The sequence below is a fragment of the Canis lupus genome, chromosome 36 (assembly GCF_048164855.1).
Source record: "Canis lupus baileyi chromosome 36, mCanLup2.hap1, whole genome shotgun sequence".
Classification (NCBI taxonomy): Eukaryota; Metazoa; Chordata; class Mammalia; order Carnivora; family Canidae; genus Canis; species Canis lupus.
The window spans coordinates 15,490,979-15,518,014 of record NC_132873.1 but is presented as its reverse complement, the minus strand read 5'-3'; the positions used below and the strand labels follow the sequence as shown (position 1 = coordinate 15,518,014).

Here is a 27,036-nt window from a genome sequence, read left to right as displayed (position 1 = left end):
AGCCCAAGGCTCAATTTTTGTTATTGCCTTCTCGATCTATATTCACACCCTAGATGAGCTCCTCGTGTGGCTTCAAACACCATCTTTTACAAGCTGGAATCACAAATTTATGTACCTCACCCCAACTTCCCTCAGCTCCAGCTTGCCATAGTTGCTGCCCATTTGACAATCCCCTCGATATCTAATAAGCATCTCAAACCTATAAGAGCCAAATATAATTCTTGAATTTTCCTCTCCTCAAATCTCATCCTCCCTCAATTTTCCTCATCTCATAAAAAATCACCACTATTCACTCTCTTTCATGGCCCCAAAGTCTAGGAATTGTCCTTGAGTTTCCTAATTCCTTCACATTTCACAATTATTCCATAAGGAAATTTGTTAGAGCTGCTTCTAAAATAAGCTCCCAGTGTGCCCATTTGTACCGTCACTACGTCTGAGGCCCCAACATCTTTGCCTTGGAATGCTGTGGTATCCTCCCAGCTGGCCTTTCTGTTTCCATTCTGTCCGTCTCTTGCCTACACTCTATGCAGCAGTCAGACAAATTATTTAAAATATAAAACCAAAATCTTTTCAGTGATTTCTTAAAATAATATTCAAAGTCCATACTATGGTCTGTGGTCTCTACAAGATCTATCCCATTGCCTATTTCCTTGACCTCGTCTTCCATTACTCTCGCAGTCCCACTTTACTCAAACACTGACTTTCTTCTAGTTCATTAATGGGACCAAGTTCATTTCTTCCCTGAGACCTCTACATATGCTACTCCCTTTACCTAGCACACCTTTCCTATAACCTTTTTCATGAGCCATATCATTTTAGAACTTAACTTGAAAATCATCTTAAATAAATCAGAACAAACCTCTCCATCTCAATATAGTCTTGGCTCATGATCATCTCTATCTTCTTATTTTGATTTCCTTTACTTGAAATTGTATTATTTATTTGTATACCTGTTTATTGTTCTCTCAACTCTATTTTGAGTTCCATAAAGCAGAGACATGGTCTGCCTCATTCATCTCTGTGTGCTTTCATCTTTGTACTATTGCCTGGGATATAGTGGGTACTTGTTACATTTTTATATGAGTGAATGGATGAATGAATGAATGAGTGGATACAGAGCAAAGGATTTAGACTGAGCCCCCAAATGCCAAGGACTCCGTTTAAGTCCTCTATTTCTCTGCACTAAAGCTTGCCTTGCTCAGTTAGACTTTTAGCAATGATCTTAACTTGAGCTTTTACTTTTTGGTAGTCATGTTTGAGATTTAGGCATATCTGAGTTTGTCTGAAAACATGATGGGGTATCTGAGAGAGTCCTTTATGTGAGAGTACTGTGTGGGGAAATCCACTTGGAAGAGGATTTAAAAGGTTTTCACTGCTCAGATTTGGAAAGACCTGAATTTGTTTAAGAAGCTGGTGATGTGATCTCTCAGAAGAAGAGAAGGCATTTGACTCAAAATAAAGCTTTAAGAGGGGAGTGGAAATCCTAACACTAACCATGCCTACCATATCTGGGGCAGAAGACATAAAATCCTCTATGCCCAGAGAACCCATAGGGAGGGAGGGTGAACAGCAGGAATAATGATCTCCTAAGTACAGGTGACGGGGATTCCTCAATGAGGACTTCACATTGGGAAGAAACTTCTTTCTGGATCTGTGGAACCAAGAGCTTGTATAAATTTGGTTTTCAAGGATAAAGGAAAAACCCAATGGTAGTGTTTACTGCTATATAAGAAAAAAGCTATTTGAGGACATGATAGAGTTAATAAACAACTGCTCACATAGAATTCTGCTGAGACATCCATTAACTGACTTACCTTATCTTGATTGTGTGAGCCTCTGCCTTTATGCGTTCTCAGAGATGCTTGATCCATTGACCTACAGGAGAAAGCCTAGGATTTTCTAGTTCTCTCTGCAGAAGATGAAGCCTCTGCTTGGGACCCTTTGTCTTTTGGGGATCCTGATTCCTGAGGGGCTGGGATATGATGGGTGAGTGTGAAATGGGAAGAGGGACTGACTCTCTTGACTTAGATGGTCTAAATAGAAAGCTTTTTTCAAGATCATACACACTGCCTACTCATACACACTGCCATGAGATGAGAATAATAAAGTCTGTGGAAGTTTTATTATTCAACACTACTCTAATAATCTTTGAATAAATGAATAAATATCTAATAAACATTTTCCAGCACAAAATATGATAAATACCAGTAGATATGTCATATTTTATGATTGAAAAAAGGAAATGATAATGAAAATTCTATATCCTTCATTTACAGTTTCACAATTGGTAAATCAGATTATTCTAATTTTTGAAAAAAAACGTTTAAAGCGTTTAAAATTTCACCAAGATCTAGTTACTGCTAATATTTTTGGATAGATAGATAATTATGTATTCAGTACTACTGCCAGAATTTTTGAGTTAAATTATATTGTAGGAATTTTCCTATGACATTCATAATACATTTAAAACATATTGCAACCACGAATAATATTCCATCATTGCTACCCTGTGGGGCATATGGTTGATTTCTACTTTGCCATTTTTACAAATAATGCCATAGTTAGCATCCAACCACATGAAAGTTTTTTGCAAATCTTTATTTCCCTAATATAATTTAGAAGAGGAATCCCTGGGTCAGAAGCTGAGAAAAATGTGAGAATCTTGCTATGCATGGCTAAATTGCCCCCTAAAAAAGTTGCATCAGTTTACATGTGAAAATACTCAGTTGATTTACTTTGCATTTTGTTGATTTCTAATAAAGTTAAATGTTTTGTCTTGATTATTACTCATTGTATTAGTTTATAAAATGTCTGCTTTTATTATTTGCTTATGTTTGTGTTCTTTCCTATTCATGATGCAGAACTTCTCTAAATATATAATATATATTGAATTCTGTGTGTGTGTATGGTATAGTTTTCATATAAAATGTATATTTTCCTTTGTTCACACATGGTTCATCCTGTTCATTTGATATATATCACCAAACATGCGTGGTTCTTTTGCTTTATAGTTAAAAGAATCTTGCAACAAACTTTCGTAGACTAGGGAAATTTACTCTGATTGTTGCCCCGGATGAATGGTGCAACCTCAGCTTATCTTTTAGCTTGATAGTCTGATTTCAAATATAGAAAGAGAGCCCACGATCTCCATGGCACTAAAATCTGGTTGGACATTGCCATCTAATGTTTTTCATCAGTTTGCTTGGTTTCATATAGATACTGCATTTATCTTTCCGAGATTATTTACAAACTAGAGACAAAGACTTACATATATATTGCAGGGCTTTGATGGGGAAAAAGAATCACCTTGCTTAGAAGTTATCAAGAGCCTTAAAACTTACACATTTGTTTGAAGTAGTAAGTATCCCTGTCTCTGGAAACTTATTTTGAGAAAATAAACTAAATATGGAAAGAGTTTTATGTGCTGAGATGTAGTTTTATTTGTAACATAAATATTATGTAAAATATTATAATGTTTGGAAATGACTTTAATGTCCCACACTAGGTTATGTAAATGTTTACATGTGATATATGACAATGGAATATTATTTATTAGAATAATGATTATGAAAAAATGTTGATAGCATGAGAAAAGGCATGTTTTATGTTAAAAACAATGCAGAATAGAAAATGTAATAAGATACTTAGAAAAATAAAAGGAAAAATATGTACCAAAATGGTCATTGTTATAATTGGTAGTGATTTCCCCCCTTTTTCTTCAACTATTTTTCATTTTGTGAATATTCTTTAATGAAGATTTTTAAAAAATGTTTTTCAAACCCAGGTTAGCTTATGGAAGTGATGTGGCTCAGGCAGTGGAACTCAGACAGGATGGCTTCCATTGGATAACTAAAGTGCAGCTTCTGACTGCACTTGGGGAAAACATTTAAAATCTGCTAGTCTTGGTCCTTAGTGGTTGTTTGCATCTTCATTATTATTTACTAATAGAAAATATGTCCATTTTTAAATGGCTCTGACCAACGCAAAACATAGGTTACTTGTCATTTTTGATACTCTATCCATTACATATGACATAATAATAGTCTAGAAAACCTATGATTAACAAAGATTATGAGTTTTGTAATCTTTCTTTTCAGCATTTAGGGAGGTGGACTCATATATATTGCACACTCCCAATGAAAGTGTAAATCTGTAGAATGAGCTGGGATTTAGCAATATGAACCAAATGCCTTGAAAATACTCATTATCTTTGGCCCACTAATTCTCCTTCTTGGAATGTAACTCAAGGAAATAGACATGAGCACAAAGATTTATGCAAAAAGTCATTAACTCCAGAATTATTTACAATAGCAAAAAACCAAAAGAGGAAATAGATTTAATATCCAGCATAGATGACAATGTTTAATAAATGATGCTATGTAATATATACCTACTGTCAAATATTATGCAGTCATTAAAATTAATGTTTATAAAACCTTTTCATTGATTTGAGGGAATGTTTCTGGTATAATATGCAATACAAGGAAGTGAATACAAAATTATATGTAGACATAATCTGCACTATGTTTAAGAAAAAGTATGCACAGATAAAAGGCTGATGTGAAATATGCCAAAATATCAATAATGACTCAGGGAGGTGGGATTATTGAAGATTATTCCTTCCTTCTCTTTTCTATTTTTTCCCCTCCATACCTTCTAAATTTTCCATGATACGTGTATGTTAATTTTAGAAGAAGGAAAAAAGTTTGAAAATACATTACTATCATGAAATATTCATATAACTGTATCCTTCCTACGTATTGAAAATACAAAATTTGCCTCAGTGTTCATTAGATTTTTGCCTCTTTATACATTCCAATCAAAATTCCACTAGACTATCTTAGATCTACAGTGTTTATTAATAATGTACCCAAGGATAATTTTCTCTGTTAAACATTTTACGAATTCCTATTCAAAAAGAATACACAAAGTACAATAATCTTTTCATTTGATTGGTGAGATGAGACTGGTGATAATTTGGGGGATTAGCTAGCTTTTCCTACCTCTGCATGCATTATGCATTACCCAAGACATTGCCTAGAAACAAGGAATTGCCTTTTCTAAGTATATGGTTTAAACATTGCTTGAACTAAGTATTTGGGTTTCTGAGATTTAAGTATTGTCTTTAATCTCATGTAAAAATGATAAGCATTCTTAATAGCAGAGATTTTCACTCAGATCCCATACAGTTCTCTTTTTTTGCATGTTACATGGACCTCGTCATCCAATACTGGGCATGTTATATGGACCTCGTCATCCAATGCTCACACATTTGGCAGATATTAGCAGGGGGAAAACCAAGTATTGGTTCTTGAGGGTATCCAGTTACCGTTAGTTTCTTCCATTCTATATTGTGGAATTGCCAGAGAATACCAACCCAACTGAAACAGGAATTCACTGGGACCAGCCCTGCTTTTTGTGTAATTCACTTTCTTACTCCACTGAGTAGGTAACTATGATAAATAAAGATGCAAACATTTGCTGAACTATATGAAGGATGGAACAGAGTCGCTCTGAATAGCCACCATCTCTGTCTCAAAAGTGTTGTAAAAAGCCTCTCTGATAATCGCATTTCTGGGCAGGACAGGACAGGCAGGACAGCCAATGTGAGGAAGGATGAAGGGATGGCTGAAAAGATGTCCTTCTCAGTTGCTTCATTTCTTCTCCTCTCTCCTTTCTGAAAGAAGCATTGGAATTGTTTTCTTTATTGTGTGACTTTATAATGCTGATACTTATTTTGCTTTCTTTTAGTCCAAATCATAGCTGGACAATTTTTTAAATGGGCTAATATTTTATGCTGATTCTCTAAGGTATAATTAAAGCATAATTTAGCCTATATAACAAAATCTTCAGAACAAAACAACAACCCGAGATAATAAAATTTATCTTAAGGGTTTTTGTCAGGATTAAATAAGTGTATATATCAAGTTTTTTTCCTTTTTTTTTTTTTTTTTAATGATAGTCACAGAGAGAGAGAGGCAGAGACATAGGCAGAGGGAGAAGCAGGCCCCATGCACCGGGAGCCTGATGTGGGATTCGATCCTGGGTCTCCAGGATCATGCCCTGGGCCAAAGGCAGGCGCCAAACCGCTGCGCCACCCAGGGATCCCTATATCAAGTTTTTTGAACAGTGCTGGCATGCATGATTACTAGGACAATGTTGGTTGCTATTACTGACTGCACTTGAGCTAGGAATTCTCCATCCCTATCTTCAGAACACTTAGTGTACCATTTAATTGGTAGTCAATCAGGCAATTTTCATATCGCACTTTATGCCTTATTATTTAATGGCTGAGTTATTTTGTTTTTCATGTATTTATTTATATCTATTCCCTTAAGTAGATTTTAAATTCTGTAAGAAAGAAATCTACTTTTCCACTACTATTATCTATTACTAATTTTGCCTATAGTACCAAGAGTACCAACCCCTTGGGTTACTGAATGGATTAAATAAGATGAAACTATAAATGCTTTTATCAGTTCCTAGCATATAGCACTCAATAAAGGTTAACTGGTATCATAAAAAATATATATTTTCTGATTATTTGATAAAGACATGAACTATGCTCCTGAAAATTTATATGTAGATTAAATTTTTATTAAAGACACCAACGGTTGTACATATTTTCTTTTTAAATGATTAGATGTTTTGTCAATCAGCCTCAACATACTGCTTCCACCAGTATGTGTATTTTATACTAGAATTGCTCTCTCTGAATGAAGCACTCTTGCTTATTTACAAAAAAATTAAATGAATGATAATTATTAGAAATAAATCCCTGAATAACATGGAGAAACATATTGTTACTCAACTATTATATTTTAAATAACATTTGCTTCTTTTAATCTCCTTCTAAAATTCAATTTCATTATTTTAACTGATTATTTAAACAATCTTTTCTCATGAGATTTTCATTCGAACAAGGTACATAAGGTAAAATTCATTCAACGATGTAATAAAAACATTTACAATTTTGAGGGTAAAGAACTTATTAAATCAAGAATAACATTTCTTATTAATATTAGTAATTTTTATAAATATTAGCAGCAATTAAAAATAATAAATGTAGTTCCAAGTTTAAAGTCATGGAATTGTGTAGGGAAATTGATTTCTATTATAGTGGTACATGGTGCTAAATGAACCAAATTAAAAAACTAAAATCTAGTCAATACATTTACTGGAGTTATGTAGCTATAAATGGAACTTGAGTTTTTTTTTTTTTTTTTTAATTTTTATTTATTTATGATAGTCACACAGAGAGAGAGAGAGAGAGGCAGAGACACAGGCAGAGGGAGAAGCAGGCTCCATGCACCGAGAGCCCGATGTGGGATTCGATCCCGGGTCTCCAGGATCGCGCCCTGGGCCAAAGGCAGGCGCCAAACCGCTGCGCCACCCAGGGATCCCTGGAACTTGAGTTTTAATTAATTCTATCAAAATATTTTGTGGTTTGGTATTGTTTGAAGACAATTCCACTTAGGTGACTAAATTATTCTCCATACAATTTATTTTAAACTATTGTAACTGAATAGTGTTTTGCTTTGCTTTGTTTTGAACTCCTGGTGTGTCTTAACACTTATTAAGTATTAACTAGGTGTCAGAATTGTGCTAACACTGTAACATGGATTAATTTATTTAATCTTTGTATGAATCTTTTGGAAAGGTATGGTTATTCCCATTTTACAGATAGGAAATGAAGGTTTAAGGAAAGAGAAGATATAATATCACAAATGTTCAGGGAGGAAAAATGAGAAAATAGATAAAAGTCATTGAAACATTAATTCAATCTCTGACACATATCCTTGCAATGCAAGGTCACTATCCAAATGTTCACGCCACAGCTTCTCCAAAGGCTCACATCCTGCTGCTATTAACATAGTAATCACTCCATACATATTTCTTGGGTAAATGAATTATCAGCTAGTATGTGCTAATAATGAAACTATAATCCTAGTTCTTGACTAAATAAAGCCTTTTAGCTAGGGAACTAAAACATTCATCAAACATTTGTGTAGCATAGAGAGAAGGTACTAACTGTATGACTTACTGGCTCTGTGACTGTTTGCAAGTTACTTAATTGCTCTTGGCCTCAGTTTCCTAATTTATAAAACATGGATGATGATGCTTCACAAGGTTGTAATGAGAATGAATTATATAAGGCACATTAATATGTTATCTTAAGTGCTGACACAATATCTGGCATAGAGGAGAGGAGTTGAATAGTTTTAGTTAACTATTTGCTGGGATGCCTGGGTGACATAGTCAGTTGGATATCTGTCTCTTGGTTTGAGCTCAGGTCTGATCTCAAGGTCATGGGATCGAGCCCACTATGGGGCTCCACGTTCAGTGCAGACTCTGCTTGGGTTTCTTTCTCCCTCTCCCTCTGCGCCTCGCCTCCACTCTCTGTCTCCCTCTCTAAATAAATTTAATTAATTAATTTAATTAATAAATAAAATAAACTGTCAAAAGATAATAGACAAGAGGAATGGAATAGTTTTATTAAACTATCAAAAGATAAACAATAAGTAGACAATCTGAATAGGCCTATATCTATTAAAGAGATAAATTTCTTTATATAATTCTTTTTTAAAAAAAAGATTTTATTTATTTAATTCATGAGAGAGAGGAAGGCAGAGACACAGGCAGAGAGAGAAGCAGGCTCCATGCAGGGAGCCTGATGTGGGATTTGATCCTGGGACTCCAGGATCATGCCCTGGGCGGAAGGCAGGTGCCAAACCGCTGAGCCACCCAGGGATCCCTCTTTATATAATTCTTAATAATTAATAACCTTCCAAAAAAGAAAGCATCAAGCCTAGGTGGGGTCTTTGATGAATTCTACCAAACATTTAAAGAAGAAATTATACTAATTCTCTACAATCTCTATCAGAAGATAGAAACAGAGGGAATACTTCCTGATGTCTATGAAGTCAGCATTATCCTAATACGAGAATCAGAAAAAATAAAATGTATGAAAAACACAAAACAAAACTACAGATCAATATCTTACATGAACACAGACATAAAAACCCACAACAAAATATTAGCAAACTGGGGATGCCTGGGTAGCTCAGCAGTTTAGCACCTGCCTTCCACCCAGGGCATGATCCTGAAGTCCTGGGATCAAGTCCCACATCTGGCCTGTGTATGTATGGAGCCTGCTTCTCCCTCTGCCTCTCTTTCTCTCTGTAAATAAATAAATAAATAAATAAATAAATAAATAAATAAATAAATAAATAAATAAAGTCTTTAAGAAAAATTAGCAAACTGAATCAACAATACATAAAAATAATTATACACCACAACCACCAACTGAAATTTATCCTAGGTATGCAAAGCTGGTTTCACAGTTGATAATCAACTAATATACTCCATCACATCAATAGGCAAAAAATAAGAAGTCACATGATACAGAATCAATAGATACAGCAAAAGCATTTGACAAACACTAACACCCATTCATGATAAAAACAGTGAATTAGGAATAGAGGGGAACTTCCTCAATATCGAAAGGAGCAGATACAAAAAAATCTACAGTTAACTTCACACTTAATGGTGAAAAACTAGAAACATTCCTGCTAAGATCAGAAATAAGGCAAGGATGTCCACTCTCACAACTGCTTTTGAACATCGCACTGGAAGTATTTAGATGAATAATGGAGATAGAAGGTACACAGATTGGGAAGGAAGAAATAAAACTGTCTATGTTCACAGATGACATGACCATCTATGTAGAAAATATGAAATAATTGACAAAAAACTTAAATTAATAAGTAATTATAGTAAGGCTATAAGACACTACAAAATTCAATTGCTTTTCTATATACTAGCAATGAGCAAGGGAAGTTTTAAATTAAAAACATATTATTATTTATATTATCACCCCCCAAAATAAATACTTGTGTGTAAATCTAACAAAATATGTACAAGCTCTATTTGAGAAAACTATAAAACTCTAATGAAAGATATCAAAGGAGAACTAAATAAACGGAGAACTGTTTCATATTAATAGATAGGAAAGCTACAGTAATCAAGACACTGTGGTATTGATGAAAGAAAAGACAAATAGATTAATGGAACAGAATAGAAAGTCGAGAAATAGACCTCCATGAATATAATTAATTGATTTTTGACAAAAGAACAAAAATAACACAATAAAGCAAAATACTCTTTACAACAAATGGTACTGGAACAACTGGACATCCACATGCAAAAAAAAAAAATCTAGACACAGACCTTACACTCTTCATAAAAATTAACTCAAATTAGACTATAGACCTAAATATAAAACTCAAAACTCAAAACCCCTAGAGGTTAATATAGGAGAAAACCTAGATGACCTTGGATATAGCAATGACTTTCTTAATACAACACTAAAAACACAATCCATGAAAGATAATTGATAGCTTGGATTTCATTAAAGTTAAAAACTTCTGCTCTGCAAAAGACTATGTCAAGAGAACGAGAAGACAAGACAAGCCAAAAACTGGGAGAAAATATTTGCAAAAGACACATCTGATACAGGACTGTTGTGTTTTTTTTTAAGATTTTTTATTTATTTATTCATGAGAGACAGAGAGAGAGAGAGAGAGAGAGAGAGAGGCAGAGACACAGGCAGAGGGAGAAGCAGGCACCCACATCGAGTCTGATGTGGGACTCGATCACGAGTCTCCAGGATCACCCTGGGCCAAAGGCAGGCACTAAACTGCTGAGCCACCCAGGGATCCCCAGGACTGTTGTTTAAAATAAGCAAAGAACCCTTAAAATTCAGTAATAAGAAAATGAATAACCTGAATCAAAAATGGGCAAAACGCCAGGACATACACCTTACCAAAGAAGATATACCCATGGCAAGTAAACCTACAAGATGATGTTCAACATCATATGTTATTAGGGAACTGCAAGTGAAAAACAGTGCTATACCACTACACACCTATTAGAACGGCCAAAATCCAGAACAGGGACAATGCCAATGCTGATAAGGAAGTGGAGCAACAGGCATCCTCATGTGTTGCTGGTGGGAATACGGAATAGTACAGGCACTTTGGAAGACAGTTTCTTGGACGGTGGTTTCTTAGAAAACTAAACACCCTCTTACCACGTGACCCAGTAATCATGTTTCTTGGTATTTACCCAAATGAACTGGTAGCTTATGCCCACACAAAGCCCTGCACACAGATGTTTATAGTATCTTTATTTATAATTGCCACTTAAGCAATTAAGATGCCCTTTAGTGGGTGAATGGATAAATAAACTGTGGTACTTCCACACAATGAAATATTGTGCAACTCTAAGAAGAAATGAGCTAGTAAGCCATGAAAAGACATGGAGAGATGCTAAATGCATGTTACCAAGGAAAGAAGCCAATCTGAAAGGCTACTCACTGTATGATTCCAGCTACATGACATTCTGGAAAAGACAAAACAATGGGAACGGTAAAAATATCAGTGGTTGCCAGTGGCGGGTGGGTGGTGGGTGGGAATGGACAGACAGAGCACAGAGGATTTTTAGGACAGTGTCACTGTGCTCTGTGATACTACAATGGTGGATGCATGTCATTATATATTTGTTTGAACTCATAGAAGGACTAGTCCAACAGTGGACTTTGTAAATACGTAAACTATGTAAACTATGGACTTCGGTAAATAAAGATATGTCTGCCAATGTAGGTTCATTGAATCCAACAAATGTTCCACTATGGTGTAGGATATTGGTTGTGGGAGAGGTTGTATGTGGAGTGGGACATTTTATATATATATAAAATATATTTACATACAAAATATATTTTATATATATACAAAATTTGTGTTTGTATATTTATATCATATATATTATACATAATATGTTTAATAAAAGTAATTATATCTTGCCATTTGCATATGGGTAGACCCAGAGGGTACAATGTTAAGTAAGTCAGACAGAAAAAGACAAATACCATGTGATTTCACTCATGTAGAATTTAAGAAACCAAATGAACAAAGAAAAAAAAAGAAACACAAAAACAGACTCAAATACAAAGAACAAGCTGATGGCTGCTAGACAGGAGGTGGGGGGATGGGTGAAATAGATAAAGGGGATTAAGAGCACACTTAGCATGAGCACTGAGAGATGAATAACATTGTTGAATCACTATAATGTACACCCAGAACTGATCAATAACACTGTATGCTAATCATACTTTAGTAACATTTAAAAAAATAATTTAAAAAATATTGTAGGCTCTTCAATCAGGCTGTCCATTATTGTCAGTTATTGTCAGTCCCAATAACGCTTTCCCTGTGACTCGATTTCTTCATCTCTGAAATGGGGGTAATGAGAATACCTATCTGTGTTTTCAAGAGAAGTAAATGATATTTAAATTGCTTGAGTGTCTTGTAATACATTTCGGTTCAGTAAATCTTAGCTATTATTTCTTTTACACATTTAAAAACATGTTTATCTACAACATCTTACTGAATTATCCCAGCTTCCCTGCAAGATTGGAATGGCTGTCCTTGCCTCACTCTACAGATGAAGAAACTATACTTTGGGGGGAGACTCAATGGTTGACCCACGTCTCACAGTCAGTAAGTCACAGCAAGAAGACTCTAACAGTGACTTTTCTCCTCCAAATCCTGTTCACAGTGCTTTCTACCACCTTTTTCATCAGCTTTCCACTCCTCGTGGTATTCTAGTTTCTTCACTCCTTTGAGTCTGACTTTCTTTGGCAGATCCCTAGCACAACCCAGACGTGAGGTTGTGGAAGAGACAGGGAGCCCGTGGCAGAGCCTGGACACCTATTCCTATACCAGATATCACCCTATGGAGGAGGTAAGGGAGGACACATGGAGTTTGGGGGTGGCCACAGTCTACTGTAGGAGGGGCGAGGGATGATTCACCGGTTAATATCCATTAGGCTAGAGAGTTTCAAAATGTGAGGTTGAGATTCGCCTGTGCATTGAGTTCAAGGGATGGCAGAAAATCATCTTTTGATCCCCACCATCGAAGCTATAAATCCTGTCATATGAAATAAAAAGGCAAACCACAAGGAAAAGGAGGTAAAGAATCCTCTAGCCAGTTTTGCTCATGTGAACGTGGACTAAAATTAATCCTTACTCTTGTTTGTCAAGTACTTAGCCGGTTTCAGCAGGCAAGGCCAATGTAACACATGTGGGTGTGGGACATGGAGTGGAGAGGTCTCGTGATTTAATCACATTTAGCTGAAAATGTGGCATTTCTTGTAGGATGCAAAGGATGCAGGCAGTAATTCTTAAGAGGGGAAGATTTCTTTTAAAGAAATACTCATATTGCTACTAAAATGAGTTTGGTTGTTTTTGAAACTGGATACAGTAGAAAAAAAATTAGCTACTATATATGCATATTTGTGGGGGGTGTGTGTGTGATTTTATGCAAAGCTTTTTTTGAAGTGTAAATTTCTAAACATAGAATTTTTGGGTTAAAGGATAAGCACATCTACATTTTTATATAAATGCACAAGTTGCCTTCCAAATAGGCTTTACCATTTATTCCCTCAACATTTGGGAGTATATTAATATTTTCCAGAATTTTTTCAAAGAATGCAAGAATGAATTTACACATTCTTCTGAAACATTAACCTCCCCCCACCCCCAAGTACTGGAGATTCTAAAAATTTGAACAAGGTCCAGGAAGGCCTATGGAAAGCTAATGCTCTAATATCAGAGATAGGTCACACCTGGCTTGGCTACTTGCTCTATGACCTTGACCAAGGCACTTAACCTCTATGATCCTTGGTTTCCTCACCTGTGGAACAGGAAATCAGTACTGATCTTGTAGCTTTTCTGTGAAAGTAAATGAAATACCCTAGAGTACTTCTGACTAAACAATAGGTAAATAATTGCTGCTGTTACACTGCTGTTTGTAGCCCTCCCAGGGCTTATGGCACCTTCATCTAGCTCAATGCATCAAGAAGCATGCACAATACCCCTGTGAGAAGTTGTCATTCTCTTCTGTTGACAGAACTGAATTGAAAATACTCCACTGACATATTATTACTGTTACAATAGTGCATTTTATCTTACAGATATTCCATGCTAAGATGAATGTCAATCAAAACACTAAGATTTTCAAATAGAATATGTATTATCCCAAATTAATTATGGTTATTTACCATAACTCTTATTGTAAAGGTATTTCTACTCTACAGAAACTGAGTTGTAGGACTATCCTGTCACATGCTGATGACTATCATAATATATCTTATGTTTATGAATTCTCTCAGTCCACTCACCACTACAGAATCCCACATTATTTACTTATGGATGAAGGCATCAGACCCTTCCTTTCCAAGCATGGCATAAGACTTGTAATTAAATCAACATCCATTCAGATCTCCTCAAATGGATCAAAAATTATTAATTTGGAATTGATTTAGAAACTTCTATTGGCATGTTCTGTGAAGGGCATTTCCAGTTCTTCTCTAATCTTGGCTCCGTGGGCATTAGCAAAGGATATTGTTGGGGCCCAAAAGGATCCACCCAAATCAGCCTGACCTGAAACTGCTGGCATGATTGGCTGCCACATGGAAATCTAGAGGTGTGTGGCCATTTGAAGGATGTGTTATTGGATGATGTTTCTGAAGTGTTATCAGTGGATTATTGAAACTATTAATTCTCAATAACTTATTTGTGAAGTTCAATAGGATGTTCTAAGATCGAATGGCAGAGTAGATCCTTACGGAAAATGGGAGGGGATCAGCAATAATTCAGTGGTTTAGTCTCGTAGTTTGTTTAGCACAGAGTCGTAATGTAGAGCAAATAGTCCAGAGTTCAGTATCTTAATGAGAGAAGCAGTTATCTTAATTAGAGGCAAGCAAACGATTTTCTTATTGATATCCACAGTCCTCCCTGGCTGTTTCAGATCTATCAGTGGATGATCCAGATAAGTGAGAAGTACGCAGGAGTGGCGACACAGCATTTCCTAGGCATGACCTATGAGACCCGGCCCATGTATTATTTGAAGGTGAGTGAGAGGGCTGGGAATTGCCTTACTTACTTAGTTCACTGCCCGTTTACCACTTTCTGTAGACATGTTAATTTACAAAGCATATCCCCAAATTTGAAAGTTATCTAGAACTACAAAAAAAAATCTATTGGTTCTGAAATTGAATTTACCCAGAAATTGAGTGAATGGTTGATATAGTAAGCATGGGGCACCTACCTACTTGATTTTCAATGGGCCATCAAATTCTGAGCTGAGTCAGCCAAAAAAGATATCTAAATATTCCCTGTCTGGGGCATATTTTAAAGAGTAGAACTGGTGTATAATTAGGAAGCAATAGAGATAAATATATAATCAAACACAGGTACTCATAAAAGGGGTAATTTTAAGAGGGAATAAAGATAAAAGTTAGATTAGGAAATATGCTGGCAGTTTGGAAAATGGGTGAAGCTCTAGGGAAAAAGTTCCTTGAATATGATGGATCCAGTCTGGTCTTTATCTCAATTTGTAAGTTTCTCACTGATGAAGAGGAAGACTCCTCATCAGCCCACCTCCCAGTGGCTTTCAGTGAATGGCTGGAGTCTAGGTCATTTACATTCAAAACAAATGTGACTTTGACAAACTTGGGAGTGTTCACTACCTCTTCTCCACCAATGAGAATCCACACTTGCCAAGTTATCCAGCCCACCCCTCTGAAAGAGGAAGAGATCTTTTTGCTGGAGTGAGGCTGAACTGATGTATAAGAATGGCACAGGGAGAAAGGAAAGAAGACTGGGTTGACTGGGAATGGTGGAGTCTCTAAGGAAGAGAGGGATTTAATGAATTCAGTAAGTATTGCAGGAAATTATGCATTTGGATGCATTCGCAGTTTCAGGAAGTTTAAATGAAGACCAAGATTCATTTTTAACACCGTGAACCTTACTTCTGGTATACTTTACCACTGTAAGTGAACCCTATGTGGTAAGGTTTTATAAGATATATTGAGATTTAGCCTCCTGGTTTGTGGCTTGGCCATTTCTGCCTTTATCCATAAATAGAGACTAGTTTAGGGTAGGGAAGCCTAGGCTTTGGGTCGGGGACATCGAGAGTCAGCACATGGGCCTAAGAATAGTCACCCAAGGTACCTGGCAGGGGAGCAAAAGCAGCCATGGAAAGGGTCATAGTGGTGGGTGTCTCTGCCATCACTCCTGCCTCATGCTTGAGATCACAGAGTGGAGGAAGAAAGGGACCTGTAGGGCAATAAAAAACCAAATAACTTGCACAGCAGCTTATGATTATAGCATTTGTTTGGTAACAGAGCACGAATGTCCCCTTCAGATCAGCCAGCCATCCGATAACCCCAAGAAGATCATTTGGATGGACTGTGGAATTCATGCCAGGGAATGGATTGCCCCAGCTTTTTGCCAATGGTTTGTGAAAGAAGTAAGTGTCTTTAGCTTTCTTGTAATGGTTAACCGCCTAACAAAATGCCTGTCACATCTCAACTATGTAGAAAGCACACTTCGCTCACAGGTAGGCAATGCAGCTCTCTACTGAGTTACTCCTTCACCCCAAGGGAAATGGAATTTATAAGTAGCTTCACTGAAAACTGAGTTAGGTATTATGATCTCTTTTTAGTGGATCCAAAATACTTTGTACTGGAAGGCAAATGTATCTAAATGTAGAAGACAATATACATCATGGAAGTCAGAGATGAGTAAAGCCTGGTGCTGCCTTTTTTCAGATAGTCTTGGGCAAATTTTCTAACACCAGGACTCCTAGTTTTTTGCCTGCAGGAGGAGCTTGGAACGGCCTTTCCAAGGAGTCTGCAAGCGCAGATGAAGAGATTTACGGTGTGGAAAATACCTACTCAGTGAATTGTTACATTTTTGCTCCACCCTACAAATTATTTTTTGTGTCAGTCTTTACAGAAGCCACAACAGAAAGAAACCCATAAAGAGTAGTTCTCAAAGTGTGGTTTCTAAACCACTAATATTAACATAACGGAGAACTTGTTAGAAATGCAAATTCTGGGACTTCACCTCACCAACTTCTATAGAGTGGATTAGGGGAAGGGGATGGAGGTGGGGAGGAGACCCAGGCACTCTCTACGTTAACAAGCTCTCCAGGTGATTCTGATGCAAAATAAAGCTTGAGAACCACTACCACAACAAATAGGAAAACTGAGGCAGGGTTAGGGAACAGGAGGGTAGAGGTTCCTCATGCAATCACCTCTTATAATTAAGTTGAAATTGTTAGGAAATTGAAAAAAGACCTCTTCCCCCGAGCATTTCAAATGTTTCTTAAATTTCCAGATTCTACAAAACTATAAAGACAACCCAAGGATAGGAAGATTCCTTAGAAACCTGGACTTCTACGTGCTTCCAGTTCTTAATATAGATGGTTATATCTATACTTGGACAACTGTGAGTACATTGAGCATGGTTCCGGGATGAGTCCATGAACTAGATCTTGACTCAGGTTCATTTTACTGACCTTAGTCATTGTAGCGACGGGAATGTTTTGTGGCCAGGTAAAGAAAGAAACCCCATTTGGGATAAAAAAAATCAACTCAATATTGTTAAGCCACCAATCTACATCAAATTTAGGATGGAGAAAGTGGAGGTCTTGTTAGAATTGAAATCCAGCACGTGTTTTTATGTCTGTTTGTTTTTGACATCTTCCCAGTTTTGCAGCCAGACTTAACTTTTCTCCAAGTCCACCTCCTTCCAGTTGGTGGACTTCCTGTCAGATTGGTATAAAATTCATATACTACCATGTAACCACCCAGTTTTGAAGCATGACAGGTACAAATGATGTATAAATTCTAACCCAACTTTCATTTTCCACTGTGATCATTCACACAGGGGTCAAATGTCTCATAAAGTTTTTAGTTAAAAGAAAACTCTCTCTTTAAAATGTCTCAAAAAGAAGATCACTCCACAAACAAGAATCCCTGTTTCTAGAGAGAATTCATTTCTTCCTTTTTCCCTTTGCTCCCACAAAGTGGTTCCTGGGACCCCTTTTTCTGCAGCAGCTTTTCAGCCTGGGTATTAGTCAAATTCTTCCCTCCAAGCTTGTCTGGAGAAACTTGTCTTTAAGCTCATCTCCACTCATCAGTCTTCTGCTTCCAGAAATGTGCAGAGACCATCACTGATACACCTGGAACAGCCTTTTTCCATCTGCCAGACTATTTACCTTTCATCTTGTATCACTCGGACATAAAAAATGACTCTCTGAAGCTTTCCCTGATTAAGCAGATCACGTCCACCAGGCACTGCTAATCTGCTCATGAGGAAAAGGCCATACTCCCTCCAAGCTGATGGTTTACATGTAGGTGTGCTTGGGTTGGACAGATGTTCCTGTTATTGGGTGTTGCTGGCCCATCTGTGAGACTAAAAATTATATGCACAAGCTTCATTATGTTAAAGGCAAGTTTTTCCAGACAATCGTAGGGACTATTTTTTATGTTCCAGGCCCACCCACTCATCACCAACACTGTGATTTATGAGATCCTAGGACAGAAGCATTTCTATGTTCCTCTGTTACAGGATAGGCTTTGGAGGAAATCTCGTTCATCCCATAATAACGGCACATGTTTTGGGACAGATCTCAATCGAAATTTCAACGTTTCCTGGTGTAGTAAGTACATGTTTAGTTGGTGACTTGATGAGCAAAAAATGGAGAAGAGAAGCTAAGACAGAGGTGAATTACTGGAGATATAACTTTCAAAAATAAATATCTAATTTTGCACAGCTCTCTGGACTTCTGGACCAGTGTTTTCACTCTAAGGGAGGACATTACCTATGCAGTAAGAACCAGCAACACTCAAGTGCAGGACCCTTGTCAAGTGGGATTGACTACACATGGGCAAAGAAGACCTAGCTCAAAGTGAAAAAGTTTGAAAGCTATCACTTTATTTGTAAATATATAAATTTCCATGAAGAAAAGAAAAATAAGAGAATTATCCTCACAGATTATTTTTATAGCAGGGAAGCAGAAGTAAATAAAGCAAACATTTCCTTCTCCCTAAGGCATGTTCATGTTTCTGAATCTCAACATGCCCAGTGAATCAGAAGCAAATAAGGAGGGGGAAATGGTTAAAGAGCAATCTGCTTAAAAACCAGATGGTAAGGGTTAACATTCAGTCTTGGCAGCTGTGTGGTCTTCATCTTTCTGCTTTAGTTTTCTCTTATTTAAAATGTGGTCCGTGGTCATACCATCCAATCAGTAGGCCCCTGTGGGGATTTGATGAGTTGTCAGGTAGGAGGGGCTAACGGCAGTGCCCTGCTTGTACAAGGTGCTCGGCTGCTGGTCCTTATCATCATCACTGAGGAGAACAGATCACTGTGTCCTTGCAAAATAGCTCTAATGAGACAAAAGACATTGAGACAGCCAGACAGACAGACAGGCTTAGGCCAATAAGGCTATGTCAGAGCCTGTCCTAGGAACCAGACAAGTGGTTCCCAAACATCTGCTTCAGGGCCCAGCTGCAGGTTTCCATGAAAGATTACTGAAAATGCCATTTCATTTTGCATCCTCTTTGTGGGCCATGGAAGCGGGGAGTTGGTCTCTAAATCTGAATGTCAGTCCTCCTGCCTTTCTGAGTTCCTCCCTGAATGACTGTCCTCATTCCTTAATGTAACCAGAAGGAACTTGGATAAGCCAGGGCAAGCCTCGATGCCACCCACAGATTGCCCTGAGCAGGGGGGGGGACTCCTCATCCTCCATCTGTTCTAAACTGGTATCACGTTGGCTTCTTCGTGGTTTTCTGGATATCCCAGGTATTGGCGCATCGAAAAACTGCCAGGATATAACATTCTGTGGCTCAGGACCAGTGTCAGAACCAGAGACTAAAGCCGTTTCCAGCTTTGTGGAGAGCAAGAAGGAGAGCATCGTGTGCTTCCTGACCATGCACTCCTACGGGCAGCTCATCCTCACGCCTTATGGCTACACGAAAAATAAGTCCAGTAACCACGAGGAACTGGTAAGACCATAGCACCAGAGCTTTTACAAAAACTTCCGTGGGGCCCTTGCTTTCCTTTCCCTGGTTTCCATTTTCAAGATTTTGGCTCCAGCCCTGCTTTTGTTCTCTCTGCTCTTCCTTATTTTCTTTCTTCTGCTTCTTACACCTTGCCAGACGCCTGCTGGGGAGGCTTCAGGTTAAATGCTGCTTTACCTACATTAATTAACTACCTGTTTCGTAAAGTGTCAAGTTGGGAGACATCTTAGGTATTCGTCTATAATATAAATGAGACGATTATGTTAATAATCTGCAGGAATGTGCTTTCATTTCTGTAAATTCTCTTGAAGCTCCGTTCAGCAATTATAGCTTTTGAACCGTGCTTTAAAGAACTTGCCAGCTGTTAGTGGAATATGGCATATCTAAAATAACATGGCTAAATAATATCTGCTCTCTTCTCTGCTAAACACAATGCTTTATTTTCTTCTAAGCTCTGCTTCTAGTATTTGCTTAGGGATATGTGTAAGGGGAAGTGCCAGCAGAGTCCAAGCCCGGCCAGGGGAAGTGTGCTTTGTTACATCCGGGTCCTCTGAAGCTGTGTTTGCCAGACACAGTTGCTGCAAAGGCCTGGCCTCTGCCTTTTCGTGCAGCTGAGGACACAGACACAAATCAAAGGGAGGGTAAATTTAGGATTGTTGTAATATTCGTTATCTTTTTTAAAACATTATTTTTTCCCATTTTTAATTACGGTAAAATTTGCATGACCTAAAATTTACCATCCTCACCATTTTTAGTGTTAAGTATGTTCACCTCATTGTGCCACTAATCTCCAAAACTCCTTTGTCTTGCACAGTGGGCACTCTATAGCCATTAAAACAATTCCTGGTCCCTGTTGCTTCTGAAGGCCACCATTCTCTTCTCATTTTCTGAGTTTGACTGCTCTAGATGCCTCATACAAGTGGAATCATACAGTATTTGTCTTTTTGTGATTGACTTATTTCACTTAGCACATGTCCTCAAGGTTCATCCATGTTGTATCATCTGTCAAAATCTCCTTCCTTTTTATGGCTTAATAATATTCCATCATGTGTATGTATCACATTTTCTTTTTTTTTAAGATTTTATTTATTTATTTATTCATGAGAGAGAGAGAGAGAGAGGCAGAGACACCGGCAGAGGGAGAAGCAGGTTCCACACAGGGAGCCTGACATGGGACTCGATCCCAGGTCTAGGTCTCCAGGATCAGGCCCTGGGCCGAAGGCGGCGCTAAACCACTGAACCACTGGGCTGCCCTCATATTTTCTATATCCATCATCCATCAGTGCATATTTGAATTGTCTCTACCTTTGGGCTACTGCAGATAATGCTTCTATGAACATAGGTATACAAATCTCTTTGAGATGCCACTTTCAATTTTGGGGGTATATAACCAGAAGTAGAATTGATGAATCATACAACAGTTTTGTTTTTAATTTTTTTGAGGAAAAAATCATACTGTTTTCCATAGTGACTGCACCATTTTCTATTCTTTTCTATTTTTTTAAAATAAGCTCCTCATGGGGCTTGGATGGAGGCTAAGCTCAATCTGCTCTTGAGCTCACAGAGGTCTGGGGACCCACTGGTTCTCTTATGTGTCCTGTCCTTCTCCCACTGAAACATGACCTGGAGAACACATGTCTGAGCATAAAAAGAAAAACCACTATCAGTCTTTGCTGAAGGGAGCCTTTTCTCCAACAGTCAAGAATATCCAGTAGTACCCCAATATCTTTCTCACAGTGTTTTTGGACATTTGTACTATGTGATCATTTTGTAAGATGTGACAATAACTAACATTTGCTTAACACTTTACAATTTACAAAGGGATTTTAGGACCAGTATCTCATCTGAAGACAATATAATAACCTCACTTTGGAAATGTGGAAATTGAGACCTTGAATTAGCAATAGACAGTGATTGGTAGAGCCTGGGTTGGAACTCATGTCTTCAGACTCCAGAGGCTACATTCATTCAGCCTCTTCATACCGCCTCTCTGCTCAGAAAGGACTTGCGACTTCTAGGAGCTCCTATCAACTTAGATGACCAGATGTGTCCTCTTTCCTTCTTTTCTTGAGCTCTAGAAATTTCATTTCCTCAGTAAAGGAAGCTGCAGAAACAGAGATTTCAACTGAGAAGCCCAGAACCCATTTTATTTCCCAGTTCTTGTGGTATTTGTGTAGATGTCTACTTTCTGCTTGAAGGGATCTGTGACAGACACAAATGAACCATCAAAGATAGGCCATTATAGATCCTTAATGGGCCAGGCCTTCTGCCAGCCGAAAAGGCAGCCTGTAACCCCCCCCTTTTATTTATTTATTTATTTATTTTTTAGAGAATTCTGTTCTCTTCTTGGCTCAGGAAAACAGATATGACCATTTTGCAGAGTTTGTATTCAAAGGTGAGAGGGTCTTATGCTGTTGGTTCTCTGGTTAGAGCCCTCTGGCCACAGACTAGAGGATGTGAAAGGGCAGGAAAGACCTGTGGCACTGAAATTGCCATGACTGGAAGGAACTTGAAGGTGGGAATTACTGAGAACCTGTTAATACCATATGCAGAAATGGGCATACTGAATTGAGAAAGGTTGCTTCAATTCTGTATCTCTTACCAATCTCAGGTGCTGAGGAATTAGCATAAACATTCATCTCCAAGACAATAAAAAGACAGTGTGAAAATTTTGCCATCTTGTGTCAACCTCATTGAAGCTAGCTAGCTAGCAGTGGTTTTAGGTTCTTAAGAGTAAGCTCTGATAGACTGCACAAAGGCACAGAATCAAGCCAACTATTGGAGGAGATCTCCATTTTTGGTACTATTTACAACTACCAGAGACTAGTAATTAATCTCTATATATTTACAAAACCAAAAATTTGTAGAAATTATGATAAATATTATACGGCATGATAGACAACTTGGCAATCACTATGTAGGGGAAACATAGCTATATATAGCCCTGTTCTAAATTGCTCTGGAAATTAGAATAGCTATAAAAATTCTAATGTTTTAAGTGCTAACATTCTTTCCATTTGAACTCTTCCCATATCAACTTCTAGATCCCATCCCAAGCTCCTTCCTCCCACACACATGCCAGGGCCTTCATCAACCTTTTTGTGTGCCTCCCTGTGAACATATGCCTATAGGAAGTTCTCTGGGAGTTATTAAGGAGGCTTGAGGTCTTTAGAAATGTAAATTATGTATTACGCAAAGGGATTTTTATTATTTTGACTAAAGCTCCTTTGGACTGAGAAGAAGGGCAGCAGAGAAATTGGCACTCTATGGCCTTGTGTTATAGTGTCAAAAGGAAAGGGAAGAATAATTAGGAGGTCCACCCCTAAGGAGAGAAGTCAGAGTCTCTGGATTTTACTTCACCTTCTTGGAAAGGACCAAGTCTATAAGCTAGGGTCACAACTGTATACTTCTCATAAACGTTATACTTCCTACTCCTATTGACCTCCCCATAGTCATTGCTAATGGAATTATTGAAAAAAAAATCAGTATTTCTTGTGTCAATAAAGAAGAGGAAACTAGGAATAGGAAGACTGTTTCCCATCCCACAGGATTTGAAGGAAAGGAAGTACATAGGATAAAATAAGTAAATCCGAAGAAAGAAGTTGTTGTCTGGGGTGAACTGCAGAAGACAAAAAAAAAAAAAGAAAAGCAAGAGCCATTTGGACAGAACATATAGCCTGGAGCTGATCCACATAACCCAAATAAAAGTTAAGGTCCCACATGGACCACTTAGCATGGAGTTTCATTCAAAGAAATGCAGAAACATATGGGAATTAAAAATAATTAAAAGCAATTCATGTCTCTAGCAGACTTCAAAAGGGAGTGTAGCTGGTAAATCATAGCAACTCTTTCCCCCTCCCCGCCTCATGCTCTTCATTTCACTCACAGATAGCAACTACTCTGATCCTTTTTCTTCACCCTTCATTTTCATTTCTTTAGCAGGATTTCTCTCTCCAGAAATCCCCTTTCTGATGCTCTTATTATTTTCTCTTCTATCTACAAATAGCTCCTATACCTCTTTGCGGTGTTAATGATTCAAACCAACTTTATTTCATGCATTTCTTAAGCCCTTCCTACCCATCATGTCAATTCTGGACAACATGAGTCCAGGAACTAAACCAGACTTAGAATCTTTTACTCAAGAAGAGAGAGAGAAGGTGAATGGCCCAAGACAGAATTCTCAGTCATGAGTAAAGAGGAAGCAAAAATCTTGAAAATGTGTTCACTTCAATGTTTTTTTGTTTTATCTTCACCACACACAGAAAGTCCCAAATGCCCTAAGGTTGCTGCTCACAGCTGCTGTACATGACCTACCACCGCTTACTCCTTTTTCTATTCCTCCTTTTAAACTTCAGCATGCCTATCCCTACTCTTCCCAAGTACCATTCTGTCATACCTTAGGATTCAGTGGGACAATGCAGGGCCAGGAAGGAAGAGATAAGGTTTAAAGTTAGACTCATCAATAGTCAGAAGTTAGGGGAGCCAATGTACCCGTAAGCCCAAGAGCAGTTGGGCTACCTTAAGGGTTAAAGAAAGCAAAGGTGGAGCACAGTCCAGGCAGGGAGTGGCCAAGGGGATTTTGGTGATGTTTGTGTAAAATCAAAGGGGAAGTATTAGGGAGTCTGGAGTGGGGAATACCTGGAGAAGACTGACAGGATACATGAGGAAATTTATCAGAAAGTTAATAAACACAGCCAATACACTTGGATCTCTCAGTGTCAGTGGCTCTGATCTCAGGAAAGGGTCTGCAGAGAGCAAGGCTGGGACAATAGAAATCATCCAGTTCTGAGAGTTTCCAGTGTACTCAGGTGACGGGTGGTAGACATGGGGAAGGGTGTAGCTTCAATCTCTGAAATTCTGTAAGCCTATGAGACATAAATATCAAATACCTATAAGGAAAAATAAGAAGGGAGTTATAAGAGTATGAACAAAAGGCCATGGGGAGGAAAGTGGGGAGAAAGAGGATTTAGTTGGTGTAATGAGGAAAGGCTGAGGAAAGATCAACATTTGAAAAAGTCCTTTGAGGTTGGGTAGAAGTTCAGTAGGCAGAGAAAAGGGGTAAGGCATGCCCAGGTAGAGGGAATATCCAGAGAAAAGGTAGAAAGTCTGAGGAAATGGGCATGTCTGGGGAACAGTAGGAAATCTTGAGTTTGGCTATCATCTAGAGTAGGATATAAAGAATATGGTGTTAGAAAGGTGAGTTAGGGTCACATCATAAAGGATCTCAAAAATGAAACTGAGAAGCTTGTGATTAATTCAGTGGGCAATTAAGAATAAGGCTCTTCAGCAGGATCATGATCATAGTTCTACTCTACAGAAGTTTACCTGGAATCCAGAGGAGATCAATTGGGATAAGGACTGATGAGAGGAAGGGAAACATACTAGAAGATGACAATAGTCCATTTTTGAGGTAATGAGACTGTAATAGGGTGATGGCGCTGGGAATGCAACTTGGTAACCATTTTAAAGAAAGAGAGTCAGAGGTGACTGCAGGGTTTTATGTGGATTTGGGGGAGCATGGTAAGTCAGAAATATGGAAACTAGAATAGCTTTATTTGGGGGGGAATGATGAAATTGGGTGCGAGTGTGTTGAGTCTGAAGTATCAGAAGGCTACCTGGGTATAAAGGTCCAATGGGAAGTTAGAAAGATGGTCTGGAACTCTGGAGATGGATTTGGACAAAATACCCAACCCTCTGGATTGTTGGATTTATTTTTAACACCAGATATCTGTCTCTGCATTTCCCACCTACAGATCCAAGTTGGACAGAAGGCAGCAAATGCATTGAAAAAAAAGCATGGAACCAATTATAGAGTTGGATCGAGTGCAGATATTTTATGTAAGTCGCTTTTTTTTTTGCCTCTTCAATAGTATCTAAGGCACAAAAGAAGCCAGCGGACTTTGGGGAGTGGGGTGGGCAGGAGAGGGGCGGAAGAGCTCCTGGGGTCAACAGGAAGTTGTGCAAATCAAAATGACCAAGGAGAAAGGGGAGTTTGTGCAAATCCAGAATTATGCTCTCTAGGGATAAGGTGTGAGCTAAAAGAAAAAATGAATACACTGGCTCAGACCAGAACTCCCTCTGGCTTCAGTTAAAAAGAGCTCGCAAGTAAGAAGGTACAGGAGTTAGCGGGAAGAATGTTTTCCTGTGACCCTTGGTCGGTTGATTCAGTTCTCAGAGGACCTGTCAGGCTGAGGAAGCAAAGCAGGTAGGGCCTGGAGAAAGGACCTAACACAGAAAAGAATTTAGTTAAAAGGACATTGCACCACTTTCCTTCATCCCCAGCCACCACCTCCTCTACCCACCTGAGGACCACCTGGATAATATTTGCATAATATTAGTACTGTTGCTCATTTTGCTTCTGTTCCTTTATATGTCAGCTCACTTGCCTTGTAGGACTAGGTTGTCTAGTCTTTGATTCAAAGACAAACTTTAAGCAGCTCTCTGCTATGTGCCAGGCCTAAAGCTAGGTATTCTGGGGGGTGGGGGTGGGGGCAAGGGGAGACAGAGAGGCTAAACGAGATGGGATTCCTGCCCTACGGGGGCTTCATATCAATGAGAGGGTGAAGACAGCTCTTGGTGAATCTTTAATATGAAGAAATGTACTCATTTGCTGCCTTGAACCTTTATTCCCAGAAATAGCCATAGAAACCTGTCTTTTCACAATATAACTTCTACCTCTGCCTTCATGTTTTCATTTGTAGATGCCACATCAGGGTCTTCAAGAGACTGGGCTCGGGACATTGGGATCCCCTTCTCATACACATTTGAGCTCCGGGACAATGGTACATATGGATTTATTTTGCCAGCAGCTCAGATTCAGGCCACCTGCGAGGAGACCATGGAGGCTGTGCTCTCGGTCCTGGATGATGTATATGAGAAATACTGGAATTCAGACAGTGCTGGCAAGGTGACACCTGCCACGGTGGTGCTGGGCCTGCTAGTGTCCCTGGTGTCTATTTTCTGAGTGCATCCTACCCAGGTCTGCTCATCCCCAATTACGAGAACGTGGCTACAGGGGAAGTGTTTGTCAGACGTTAAGGAGGAATCAAATAATTTAAAGATACTTTCCATTTCAATAAAGATGAATCATGTTTGCATTTTCA

At 38.3% G+C, this 27,036-nt stretch overlaps 1 protein-coding gene across 2 annotated transcripts; it reads left to right on the top strand.

Annotated features, from left to right (window-relative positions):
- The first annotated feature begins 1,799 nt into the window (after positions 1-1,799).
- On the top strand, positions 1,800-27,036 carry CPO (carboxypeptidase O). Of its 2 annotated transcripts, none has more exons than XM_072812577.1 (9): positions 1,800-1,986; positions 12,705-12,804; positions 14,872-14,973; positions 16,270-16,374; positions 17,247-17,357; positions 18,483-18,573; positions 19,716-19,918; positions 25,687-25,771; positions 26,635-27,036. In XM_072812577.1, exons 1-9 carry the CDS (start codon positions 1,919-1,921, stop codon positions 26,895-26,897), a joined length of 1,128 nt encoding a protein of 375 aa, XP_072668678.1. In that variant the 5' UTR covers positions 1,800-1,918; the 3' UTR covers positions 26,898-27,036. The 2 variants fall into 2 exon arrangements, with proteins under 2 accessions (XP_072668678.1, XP_072668679.1); XM_072812578.1 differs by having other exon boundaries at positions 1,967-1,986; positions 14,853-14,973.